Source organism: Ostrea edulis, chromosome 1 (assembly GCF_947568905.1).
Source record: "Ostrea edulis chromosome 1, xbOstEdul1.1, whole genome shotgun sequence".
Classification (NCBI taxonomy): Eukaryota; Metazoa; Mollusca; class Bivalvia; order Ostreida; family Ostreidae; genus Ostrea; species Ostrea edulis.
The window spans coordinates 88,251,041-88,265,013 of NC_079164.1; the positions used below are offsets into that span (position 1 = coordinate 88,251,041).

A 13,973-nucleotide genomic window follows, 5' to 3' on the forward strand; every position below is an offset into this window, starting at 1 on the left:
GTACAGATTCATGAGGAAAAGCTGACTACGATTCCCACGCTCTGTAAGAAAATCATTAACACACATCACATCAGCATGCAGCACTGATGAGTGGTATTTTCCTACCACACTGTAGTTTTACATTCCAATTGATGCATTGAAATATTTCTATATCGGAAATGTATTCTATGGCCACTCAACAGATCCAAATAATGATATTGTTTAAATGACGAAATACACGTAAAAAGTACAATCATAGAGATACTCTGTTGTCGGTAAGGGTTGATATCGTACCTGTGAGAAATGTACAAACTATTTAAGACTGTCTTTATCAGTTATCAAAACCGCATTGTTAAAAGTAGAGTGTTTCAAAATATTAGATAAAGCATTTGACGGAAATAAGTTTTGAAGGCTGTAAAACTAACAATTGACTTGATAATCTGAATATGTTTATAAAGCTTCATATCTACCATTATCACCGACAGCGCGAGCAAAACGTGATGCTTACACGTTTTCCAAAAGAAGAAGAAATGAAAACTTTCAAATTTGATAGCAGTATAATGTCAAAATCGGTGTCTTGGATTTTGATATGTTTGATTTTCATGGAATGTCATGGAGTGATATCACAGTCTTGCAGTACATTGTGTGGGATAGAAAACAAAACTCTCCTCTTCCCAAACTGCTCAGAACCATGTGGAGCAAGTAGAACTTCAGGTAGGCGGGAAGTTTCTACAAGGAAAAAAGTTACACACACACACATTCTCTCTCTCTCTCGCATGCACGCACACACACACACACACACACACACACACACACACACACACACACACACACACACACACACACACACACACACACACACACTTTAAAAGTATATTTCCAAATCCTTTTTACAGGTACTCTGTACGTAACTGTCGGAGTTCCCCTCGGTATAGTGGTGATAGCAGCTGTGACCCTGTCCGTTGTCTACGCTCTATGTATGAGGAAAAAGAGAAATACAAATGTTGGAGTGGTGAAGGATGACCCTTAGTACAAAGCAGAGGATCATAGAATGTTACACGAAAGTGTATATCTACGTCATGATATTGCAGATATGTTCCGAGTTTGACGATTTATTCGAATTCCCTACAGGAATTAGGTTATATCGCAGATATTAAGCGTCACTTTATAAGATTCTGTTTGAAATGGGGGTGCATATTGTCGGGAAACAATGAAAGAAAAATGAGTCCATGAAAGTACGAGATACTTAACCTATCTATGAAAGGAAATAAATAATACAAAGCTTATATGATCCTTTTTTGATTATAACTCTGAATGGGCAGGATTTTTCCTTGCACATACTCTCCCTTGAAAACGTTAACCGTTGAACAGTAATTGTGATTATGGGCGAGTTCGACAAGAATAATACTAACATGTATTATCTGGATACTCGGCCACCAAGGTTCGGAGCTTATCATTACCTCCATGTACTGAAACCAAGTGGTTTTGAAGTTGACCTTTCAGCCTACTTACAAAATGAGCTGCACATCACAAGATATCAAAATGTTTGTGCGTACCCAAGGCTGGAAGGAAATTTTGATGTTATTAGTAGTGGTCTATACATATGAAGGAAGAAAAGCCTGTCCATTATGTTCTTTTCTAAATCAAACTACAGACTCGTCAGATTGTTCAGAACCCTGTGGAGGTGGAAACTTGTATTATTTTCATTATATTTGCTGTGGTAACTTAACGAAATCAACATGTGAGGCCACCTGTAATCTTACTCTGAGTATTACCAAGTCCCTCAAAGTCAATGTTGGTTGTAACAGATTCTGTACCAATGGCGGCATCTTTAACGAAACGCTGGAGACATGTTTGTGTTCCATTGGAACTTCCGGAAAATGCTGTGAAAACAGTTAGTATTCTATAACCCATAATGACTTATTATTGTCTATGCATGTGTACATATTTCACAGTATCTAAAGGGACTGATTCACGATTTCCCCCCAAATTTTGTACTTTACTTTTAATGACCAAAATCTACTGTTTGATGTATTTAAAAGGTTTTTACAAAAAATAAGGTCATACATTATCACAGAAGCTGATTTTAGAGAGTTTATTATTTGTTTTGTAAACAAAAATTGCGGTATGTTATTGTTTATGAAGTTTTCAAAGGAAATGGATATCGATCTAATTTATAACTATACAAAATGAAGATGCTTTGAATTATGAAACCATTATTTCACTGGGTTGTTTGTAAACATAAACATAAAACTTTGCCTACATAATATAGAGTTAAGGTTAAAATATTTCTTGCATTTAGGTCAAAAGTTTGGCTGTTAACATTAAATGAGTGATATTTTTAATATTTAACATAAATAAATGAATGATTTTTCAAAAATAAAAATAAAAATCGTGAACCAGTTCCTTTAAAAGACCTAAGTATGTTATTCGGTCAGTGTCCACATCAACGTAAATTCACGTGTTTTATGTGATCATGTGATCATGGGTTGGTTTTGTCAGTGTTGCACAGGATTAATACAGACACTAACTGTTTACGAGAGCACTTTCGGATGTATCAGAGAAGCTAAAGAGCACTGATAGCGAGCACAGCATGACTAGAGTGCGGGAAATAATCTAAGCTAAATCTAAACCTTTAATGAGATTTTTTTGACACCAATCCCCGAAGTCCCTTTTCAAAATGGCGGAGATCTCGCAGTCATACCTTGGACTATTATTGTGAACTTAAGTGGATTATTCTCCAAATCTTGTGGTTTTCTAGTTCGAAAATTCAGTGCACTATATAGACGTAATGTTTAACGAAGTGCAATGTTGATGAAAGGTAGGATAAGTGGATGTATGACGTCATGTTCACGTTTTGACGTACGTCATGATAAGACTGACATTGGCGGATCAAATGACTAATTATTTCCATTTGTCGTGCTACCGACATAATGTACGCAAACATTAGGCATACGTAATATGACACCATATACAAATTGTGTAGAATGATTGCAAACCACCAGAGACATATATACCATATACGGTATACGTCTCTGCTTAAATCTACTCCCTAGGTACGTCCATCTTCACAAGTCAAGGGTTCTTGATTCATTATCTCGTACTAGTGTAACAAATCAATAACCCCTGACTTGTGAAGATGTGGCACGTCCGATCATGCAAAACACGATGATCCCCAGAGTAGACTTTACTTTGCTGGTCCCCATTAATCTTGATCCACGTGTATAATTGTGACGTCAAGACCGTCCAAAATCACAAAATTCACGCACACACAATCCTTCAAAATGATTAACAAATTCAAATGAATTAACCAGCCAATAATTACCTTTAAATTTTTGCATATTTCCCCAAGATCTTTCAATCTGTATGGCATCGCAACTTATCTTTGTTTACATTCTCGTCTGTCAAACTTCGAAAGATGTGTTACTGCGCATACTCCGCACGCGCAGCAATAACAATGATATTTTGAGAAACAGCTGATCAGATTTTTATGTGAACTTGACGTTTTAAAGTAATTTCCTGTTTTTCACTATGAATTTTTTTTGGTGGATTACGAATCTGGGCTTAAAAATATCCCAAAATATTTTACTTAATTTTCATTTTCACGACGGCTATTGCCGTCGTATTATAGAGTATAAACATCATCAATATTCATATAGTTTTGGTGCCTTATTTTGGAAACCGGTAAAGTAAAATCTTCCCCCATGATAACCAACCATGCCACTTGCTATTAACGACTGCTAAATCATTAATTAATTGAAGTACAATTAGTGACTTGGAAATATTGTGAGTAGAAATAAAGAAAGTAGACCAACAGGTTGCAGGTCAAAGGTTAAGCAAGCACTAGTGAACGCAGCAGAAATATAATGTATATAATTTAAAAATATTTCAGTTACATTCATGTGTATCATGTTTGTAAAATGGTCATGCTGGGTATTTGAGAGTGATCTAAATCTAGCAAGAACCTAATAGGTCTACATGACTTAAATAATAATATAATGAAAGGTGAAGAAGACAACGAACAGTGATCAATCTCATAACTCCTATAAGCAATACAAAATAGAGAGTTTGGCAAACACGAACCCCTGGATATACTAAAGGTGGGATCATGTGCCTAGGAGATGTAAGCATCCCCTGTCGACCGGTCACATCCTCTGTGAGCCCTATATCTTGATCAGGTAAACGGAGTTATCCGTATTCAAAATCAGAATGCCAAGAACGGCCTAACAATCGGCATGAAACACACCACACAGCATTTGACCCAATGATAAGTTGTATTAGCAAACTAGATCGTTTTAACAACCATAGAATTTGCGAAATGCTGATTTTAAACGATACTGTTGGAAACCCTGCACCCTCAACTTGTTTGTCAGTAGTTTGCTTTGATTAAAAAACTGACCATACGCAGAACAAGCTCTTGCGTATCGAATCAGTTGAGAGATGTAATCACCAATAAGTCCATATGCAGGTGATAATGGAATATTGGTACATAAATATGGGAAGTTGACGATGGAGAAGTTGAAATCATCCCATTTGTCATAAAGTTGAGTTGCTAGTTTGCCGTTAATATCTACTTTCAATAAAATATCTTAAGTATGAAGCAGAAGTGGGTTGAGGACTTTGTGGTGTCTTTTATTTCGAGTTAACTGGGGTATATTGAATGAACATACGAATGAAAATTATTTTTGTTAATAGATAATACATCGTCGATATATCTAAATGTCGAAGATATGACAGGAAGAGATTTGTTCTTTTAACGTAGAAGTTTTTAAATAAATTCTGCTGCATATGAATATAAAAACAGGTGACTAACAAAGGAGCACAATTAGCGCCCATGGGAATTCCAACAGACTGTTGAAAGACTTGATCACCAAAGTCCACGAAGATATTATTAATGAGGAACTCCAACATATTTTTTATTTCAACTTCAGAGTACTTGTGCGTGGAATCAGAGTGGAGTTTAAAAAGGTGATTTTTTGGATGACTGATCACTAGATAGGAAAATTTGCGTTTTCCATTTTTGTTGAAGAAGCAATTGTCTATGATGTCAAAAAGTATAGTCTTTAATTTATCGTGAGGAATGGTCGTGTAAAGAGTGGAAGAAACCATATGATTTGATGTTGTTGATTTGAGAAAATTTTTGTGATTTGAAGTTTACTAAATGTTCTTTAGAATTTTTAGAAGCCACGTTTAATTTACACCACTTCTGGCATATGTAGTCGCACAGTGATTTTAAAGTTTCTCCTTCACAGCTGTTAACATTTTCGTGAGAAGGACAGATAGGGGCTTGGTAGAACATTTACTGGATTCAGCAATGTATCTTTGTTTATAAGAAATTTTATGAAGTTTAGGAATCCAGTATAGGTACCGTAACTCATATTTATCCGACCCATTGACTGGGATATTAAACGTGTCTAAAACCGAAGCATGGTTTTGAAGAATTTCATCTTTTGAAAGGGCAGTTGGAGTATAGTTACGATTACCAAAAGCGGAATTAATGCCAAGTTCGTATAAAATACAGTTGTAATAATGAGCCTTACAAACAAACCAATGTTGTTACAAGCTTTGTCAGCTGGAACCAAAACATATTCCTCGTGTAACCTATCTAATTCTTTTATTACTTCTGGTTTACTAAACACAGAAGGATAGATGGTACGTAATTTTGTTTTCATATGTCTAATGCGGGATTTTAATATTCCTCTTATGCTTTTATTCCATTCTGACAATGTATCAAGTTCTTCTTGTTCATATATAGCCCATCGTTTGGCATATCCTCGAAATAATTCATAATAGAAATGAAGTTCTGTCACCAATTGAAAGACTGAGGTTCTCTGTATTTAAGGCCTTTTAGAATAAGTGATTTTAGGTCCTCATTTCCAACTATATCAACATCACCAATGATGATATGTCCAGCTGGACTATAGGTGAAAGAAGATGAAGAACAAGAACACGTAGGTGGATTAAGTATCTAGGCAGTACAAAATTTGTTTATAATTAAGAAGTTTGGATGCAATGGTAGAAGTATATCTGTAGAAAATCACGTGAATTAAATATGTAATCATTGAAGCAAGCTTATCGCTTCGCCCGCTATACTTTTAGATTGTAGTTTTCCCCGAAGTATAGCTACATAGAATATGTATATACGGTTTGATTGTTGAACCGAGCGAAACATGAAATGGTCATTTGCGTGTCCCAAGTGATAATCATAATTCCGTTAAGTACGGTAAATTATAATTTCGTAAAAAATAATAAAATCAATGTTTAAAAGAAGAGTTTGCGTCAATAAAATCAAGTGGGACGGACTGACACACGGACCCCTGTGTTTATATGTCCCTTTCCAACTTGCGGAGAGACATGTGTCTAATGACATATAACAGGCACCTTATGTGCATGACACTTATATTTCTGCTTCAAATATCTTAATTTCATATGAAATTGATCGTTGCTGCCACTTTTGCAAAGAGTTCGCTTGATGTTGCATTTGAAAATCACGCACACGAGCAATTAATCTTATTTCAGATGTTACCAGTTCCACTGCCAGTACAACAACCCCAGCTAATGAAAACGGATCGACGGTCGGTGAAGCACATTGGTTAAGTAGCCGTTCAAGGCGTCAGAAAAAGCGTAAGGATATCTTATTATTAAATAAACAACATAGATTGAGACACTTGAAATATATATAATAATTTACATCTGAAGTTCAGTAAAGTTTTAGTGCCTTAGTATTTATTTTAATACAGAGACGCTGTATGTTGCTGTGGGGGTCCCTATCAGCGTAATACTAGTAACTTCAGCATTCATTCTATTTGTGTTCTTATGGTGGAGAAAAAGAAAGAGAAGACAGCAGGTTGATATAATTGAAAATGATGACAGTTCAACTGAATAGTACAGGTAAGAAACAAAGAGATGCCTTAAAGGAAATATCGATACCTTGAAGTAATGAATAGTAAATATAAAACATGATCATACGTGTCTCTTGAAGTAATAAATGGTAAAGATAAAACACAGAATATAACAAAAACAACTTATACAACTGGAATAATCCGTACCTTGAATTAAATAAGTAAAGGCGAAAGGTGCTAGGAAAAATCATACCTCGAATCAAATTATAATATAGGTAAAACACAAGTATGGCGATAGACAAAGACTATTTCTTATCGAAACAAGACACCAACATGTTTATCAGTCATCCGAATCCTGTAGATTCCTTATTTTACGCGAGTACTTATTATCGCGAAATGACTCATGGACGTCAAATCGCGAGAACATCAATTCGCGAGTGCTCTGTTGATCAAGATTTTTTGCGTGCAATTTGGCAATATATAATTCTAATTCTAATGTTCAGAAATAATCTAAAACAAAGATGTGTTCTTAAACTTAGATGCCCCCGAAAATATCTATACTGATAAAAGACTTTATGTAACATTAATAAGATATGACTAATTTGGACCCTTCCTAGGGTCAAAACCCTGGGGTTGTGAAATTCACAATTCTGATACATCCTTCTCTGCTAAATATTGTAGGAGTTATGAGATTGATCACTGTTCATTATCTTCACCTTGCATACATTTAGCATTGATACCGTTTCAGCAAAATTAGAGAAGTCTTTCAAATTATAAATAATTATCAGTATAAAATTTATGGCTCCACCCTGGAACCAAAACTCCTAATCATGAAATCTACAATGTATGTCACCGTTGTCCCAAAGATACTTTCTACAAATTTGAAAATAATTCGAATGGTAGTTATGAAGAAGTTAAATAATGTTCAATTATTAACAAATTTAATCACTGAACATTTTGACCCCACCCTGATACTAAATCTTTTACCACTGGGATAATGAAATTTACAATTTTGGTAACGGTCTACATCACTATGCATTTAGTTTTTCTTATTTTTTCTTATAGATGTGTGGTTGTAGATAAGATCTTTGAAAATTGGTAAATTTTTCGGTTTTTGTTCGACCCCTAAGGCACCAAGGGTGCAAAAGTCCTGAAATTTACTATTTATATCCCCCTTATTCTAAAGATGTTTCATACCAAATTTGAAAAGAGTTGGAATTGTAGTTATCAAGAACAGGTTAACACTGTGTATTTGTTAAGTGACGACGTATGACGACAGCAATATAAACAATAAACACGAATCCCTGAACACATCAGAGGTGGATCAGGTGCCAATGAGGAGTAAGCATCCCCTGTTAACTAGTCACACCCACCGTGAGCCCTATGTCAGGATTAGGTAAACGGAGTAATCCGTAATCAAAATCAGTATGTAAAGAACGGCCTAACCCACGTCAGACAGCATTCAACCTAACTACAGGTTGTATTTGTAAATTAGATCTTTATCACGACCATAAAAGTTGCGACATGTTGACTTTAAACGAGATTGTTGAAATCCCTGTAACATCAACTTATTTGTCAGTAGCCTGTCTCGATTTAACAATACATCGTACGCAGAACATGTTCTTGCGTATCAAATCAGCTGAGAGACATAAACACCATATGCAGATGATAATGGAATATTGCCACATAAATATGGAGAGTTGACGATGGACAAGCTGAGGTCAACCCGTTTGTCATAAAATTGCCGTTAATATCTATGTTCAATAAAATATTATACATAATATCGACATATTAATGAAATTCACCGGTAAAGAACAGTGAAGCGAAAACACAATAAACGAGACAAGAAAAGGTAGCTTTAAATACTTTGACAGAATAGATATGAAATGAAATGATAATTCAGATGGGAAAAAGAATTCATTACAATGTAAATGTATGTGGCAACCAAGATTTAGGACAGCTAACAAGCAAACGGATAGGAGAGAGAAACGGATGGATCGAAATGATATTGTTTAAGTGAGAAACGACGAATCGTTTGGACTATGTGCAGAAACAATGGGGTATTCCTTGAAATCTAAAGACAATTTTCAAAGTATCGCCTAACGGTTATGATAACGAAGATTCAAAGTTTTATAGAACTAAACATGTATTTTTAATTAATTCCAGAAATTGACAATTTGAGATTTCTACAATGTTCTATGGCGGACGAAGATGAATTTGAGAATCTAATGAGACAGAGCGGAGATGGTTCTTGTTATGATGAAATAAAGTGCATGAAAGATGTATGATTGTTTTAACTTAAGAAAGTTAGCTCCTGAGCTTTTGAGCACAACTGCGCAGGATGCTACAACTAAGTATTTACTGGTTCAATACTGATCCCATTGTATTGGTGCAAACTTATTACACATCTATTACTGAACTCTATCAAATTGAATTTTTTTTGTGTCAATTCAAATTTTGAAAGGGTTTGCCAGGGGTTATTTTGTGGCGGAAGGATTGATTAATCAAAAAGTTCTAAATCTGCTTGATATTACAGTTTCTGTTTCATCCAGTGTATCTTCTACTTTTATACCCCTATACGTTTAATTCATTATGTCCTTATATACTCTCTAATTTGATATGAATTGTTTCGTATATCAGGTGCAAAAAGGTCATTATTTACTCCCATTACTTTTATGAAACTTTTTTAAACCGTATTGTTAGAAGACATGATTAAGTATCTATTCCATGTAATGATTGATTTGTATTGCATATGTTGTGTTAACACCAACTGACAAATCAAGTGTAATTGAATAAATCCTGAGACTATCTTAAGTGCAAAAAATGTCATGTTTAGAACATCGTGTCTCAATAACAAGCAATGCAACCCCAGTTTTTCATTTTAACTTCCTAATTCTCCTAAATTTAATGTAGAAATCAAAAATACTCTTCCCAAAAAATTGACATTACTCCAAATCTCAGGTGCGAGACTCTTTAAGATTGGTAATTTTTACACCACCTTCACACTCATGGATTTTTCTTACTCGTAGTCAATCGCAAGCATTCATAAATCATTCGTTGGTATCCTTTAATAACTCGTCACAACTCGCCTACACTCGTAAGGATCCGTGAAAGTATAGGCAAATTTTTTGACATGTCAAAAAATTTTCACGATTGTCCACGGATTTCATTTTCTGTAAATAACCCGTAAATAACTTGTAAAAATCCGTAAGTATCGTAAACTGGTCGTAAGGACACGTAAACTGCTCGTAAGAATCCGTAAAACACTCATAAAAAGTTTTTTTTTTTTTTTACGAATCTTTGCGGTTAGTTTACGATATGTTACGGATAGTTTACGAGTTGTTTACGGATTATTACGAATGCCTAAGTGATATTTATGATTTCATTCACGTCGGGTTACAATCACTTTACGGATTGTTCAGAGTCATTACGAGCACTTTACGAAAGGTATAAAAGACGCAAAATCTAACAGTTTCTTTCAGTTGTTATCAATACATCAAAGAAGTTACACATCTTGCATACAATATACATATACATGCTGTTACAAGTGATGTCAGTTGTCGAATGATGATACAAAGCCAATTGCGAACACTTTTGAGTCAAAAACGTAAACAATCGTAACTAACTCCTAATTATTCGTAACAGCACGTTATCAACACGTTAACAGGTCGTGATTACACGTAAATGCTAAGTAAAATCGTAAATAACCATAATATACTCGTAACAATCCCTAAAAAGCTCGTAAAATGTCGTGAATTGCTCGTATTTATCTGTGTTCACTCGGAACAAATCGTAAATGTGTGCTGTAAATGCATCGCAAGAACTCGTAATAGACTGTAAATGACCCTTATTTACTCTTAAAACGTTCTTAAACAGCTCTTTAAATTGTCTAAATTGTAACAATCCGTGTACTTTTACGGATTTGTGGAATACGTAAGGAGCCGTAAGAAAAATCCGTGAATGTGAAGGTACCATCAGAATGAGTTAATAAGGATCTTGTGAATATTGACGATAATTGCCATCTTTATTAACACGTGGCAATTTCAATTTTTAATAAATCCTTGGAAGCAGTTTTTTTTTTATACACGTGATAGTCTACAGCAGTATATTTTCAAGATTTTTAAGGATTTTCCAAAATCATGTGTGTGTACCACCAGATCCCTGTAACAGTCCTACAATCTGAAGTTGCTGCCAACTACATATCAATCACAAGATTTCAAAACAAACAAAGAGGCTATTATCACTTACATAAACTGCATTTGGATTTCGTTATCGTAATCCCGGGGAGTATGTACAAGAATTCCTGATAAACAAATACTAGCATAAGATTTAGAGAAATAATAAAACACTACAAGCAAAATTGGATGTCATATAAAAAGCAACAATTTCAACAAACACAACATAATTTCTTTGGCAAAAAGCAAAAACTATCTAAAACAGGAGGCAAGATAAATAGTATTTAGCATTCAATATATGTAATTTAGATACAATAAAACATAATGATTATAAATAGATATGAATTTTAAAAGTCATCTTAAAAACGAGAAAATAAACACCGCCTTCAAATTTACTTGGTACATGTATATGACCCGTTGTCCATCAGGTTAAATTAAGCTCCAGATTGGATGCTATAAATTGATGGACATTCAGTTACTAGTCCTTCTGTATACCTTATCTGACGATCGAGGCGTCCGTGCAATCTTTTGATGCTTACCGTGTATACCAGTTCGATAGGGAAACGGTTCTGGCTTTTTCATGTAGGGATAGTCACAGAATAATAATAGTAAATTTAGAATACAATTACATCAATTAAAATAGATTATGGTACGTGTACATTATGCTTAGGAATAGGCACGATTGATAATTATGAATTATTGGAATATAATTCCACTTTTTCTGCCTTTGTTTTATCATATACTGGGAGGCAACATGTATATGATAAACAGTATGTCATCTGCCCAGTTTTGAAGCCTAGATGGTTTGTTTTATACAATATGTGTTCTGTCCTGTTATGGAGCTTAGATGGTTTGTTTTATAGAATATGTGTTCTGTCCAGTTATGGAGCCTAGATGGTTTGTTTTATACAATATGTGTTATGTCCAGTTATGGAGCCTAGATGGTTTGTTTTATACAATATGTGTTCTGTCCAGTTATGGAGCCTAGATGGTTTGTTTTATACAATATGTGTCAGATTGGCCTCCCAGTATTTTTAACGATGCTTGAATTTCGTCATTTCAAATAAATGACAATTATGGAAACAAACTGGTATTCTTTGTCTGGACCAGTTATTAAAGGAACAGTCGGAAGATCCGAACGTCCGGATTGTTTTTGTAGGTCATGCGTTATGGAGGAGAAACACAAACAACTTTGGTGGCCAGAGAATTCTTGTGTACCGTCCAGAAAAAATAATTCAAGCAGAAGGGAAAAAAGGGGTATGAAAGATAACGATAACGAACAGTACGGTAATCAATCTCATAACTCCTACAAGCAATAGAAAATAGATAGCTGCAATACAAAATAAAGAATTGGGCAAACACGGACCCCTGGATATACCAGAGGTGGGATCAGGTGCCTAGGAGTAGAAGGCATTCCCTGTCGACCGCCGTGTGCCCTATATGTTGATCAGGTAAACGGAGTTATCCGTATTGAAAATTAGAGTGCCAAGAACGGCGTAACAATCGCTATGAAACAATTTTACGACAAGAAAGGCTATTGAGGATCTATTCAAACCCAGATCCTCACAGGATTATCAGGGTTGCATGATTAAACAAATCTGAAGATAACGAACAATGATTGATCTGATAATTCCTATAATGAATATAAAATTAAGAGCTGGACAAACACGGACCACTGGAAATATCGGAGGTGGGATTAGGTGCCTAGGAGGAGGAAACATCCCCTGTAAACCGGTCACAACCACCTTGCGCCCTGTATCTCGATCAGGTAGGCGGAGTAAGCCGATGTCAAATCAGTTTGTCTATAACGATCTAACAATCGGTGTGATACACGTCAGACAGCGTGTGACCCAATGACAGTTGGTATTGGCAAAAAAATCATTATAACGACCATAACAGTTGTGAAATGCTTCCTTTTAACAAATGTTTAAACACCTTTTAAATCGAGGCAGGCTATTGATAAACAAGTTGATGGTGCAGGGGTTTCAACAGTCTGGTTTAAAGTCAGCATTTCGCAACTTCTGTTCTCGTTATAACGATCTAGTTTGCTAGTACAACCTATCATTGGGTCAATTGCTGTCTGACTTGTTTCATAGCAATTGTTAGGCCGTTTTTGGCACACTAATTTTGACTACGGATAACTCGGTTTACCTAATAAAGATATATGGCTCCCGGCAGGTGTGACCGGTCGACAAGGGTTGTTTACTCCTCATAGACACCTGATCTTACCTCTGGTATATCCAGGGGTCCATGTTTGCCCAACTCTCTGTTTGGTATTGCTTATGGAAGATTGGTTTCTGTTCTTTATCCTCACCTTTCGTATTGTAATACGAGACAGAACTTGACGAAAGCTCTTAATTATCTTGACGGCATCTCATCCTTGGTTAGTAAATTGAAGGAACCGACGGCATTATTTGGAAAGATCAATAACCCGCGATGGTTTAAAAAGTCTGTGATGGGTAACACAGGTGAAAACAACGACAAGCGGCCAATCTCACAACTCCCACAATGAATGCACTATATAGAGTTGGGCAAACAAGGTATACGGAGTAATCTGTAGTCAAATCAGTGTGTCAAGAAAGGCCTAATGATTGGTATGAAACACGTCAGACAACATTTGACCCAATGATAGATTGTATTGACAAACTAAATCCTTATTACGATTATAGAAGTTGTGAAATGCTGACTTTAAATGAGACTGTTGAAACTCTTGTAACATCAATTTGTTTGTTAGTAACCTGCTTCGATTTAAAAGCTGATTATACACAAAAAAAGCTATGTGTATCGCATCAGTTGAGAGATATAAATGCCATGGCAAGAAAAAAAATGGAATATTACTACATAAATAGGGGAAGTTAACGATGGAGAAGCTGAAATCTTCCCGTTTGTCATAAAGTTGAATTGTTATGGACTTTAGGCTTGATATTATTAGTTACACAGTTAGTTAGTGACCTGATGCGGAAAATACATGGTGTGA

General features: G+C 35.3%; 1 protein-coding gene and 1 long non-coding RNA gene across 2 annotated transcripts; both read left to right on the top strand.

Annotated features, from left to right (window-relative positions):
• The first annotated feature begins 450 nt into the window (after window positions 1-450).
• On the top strand, window positions 451-1,265 carry LOC130054577 (uncharacterized). Its single transcript, XR_008802884.1, has 2 exons — window positions 451-693; window positions 876-1,265. It is a non-coding gene; the product is annotated as an uncharacterized LOC130054577 (long non-coding RNA).
• Window positions 1,266-1,450: 185 nt separating this feature from the next.
• On the top strand, window positions 1,451-9,104 carry LOC125672583 (uncharacterized). The gene is made up of 4 exons (XM_048908772.2): window positions 1,451-1,873; window positions 6,499-6,603; window positions 6,720-6,870; window positions 8,988-9,104. The coding sequence occupies exons 1-3, from the start codon at window positions 1,495-1,497 to the stop codon at window positions 6,863-6,865; spliced, it is 630 nt and encodes a 209-aa protein (XP_048764729.2). The 5' UTR covers window positions 1,451-1,494; the 3' UTR covers window positions 6,866-6,870; window positions 8,988-9,104.
• The last annotated feature ends 4,869 nt before the right edge of the window (window positions 9,105-13,973 follow it).

Coding starts and splice junctions, on each gene's coding strand:
- LOC125672583 (XM_048908772.2), top strand. CDS start 1,495: ATGAGCTGCACATCACAAGATATCAAAATGTTTGTGCGTACCCAAGGC. Junction 1,874..6,498: donor CGGAAAATGCTGTGAAAACA/GTTAGTATTCTA, acceptor ATCTTATTTCAG/ATGTTACCAGTTCCACTGCC. Junction 6,604..6,719: donor TTCAAGGCGTCAGAAAAAGC/GTAAGGATATCT, acceptor ATTTTAATACAG/AGACGCTGTATGTTGCTGTG.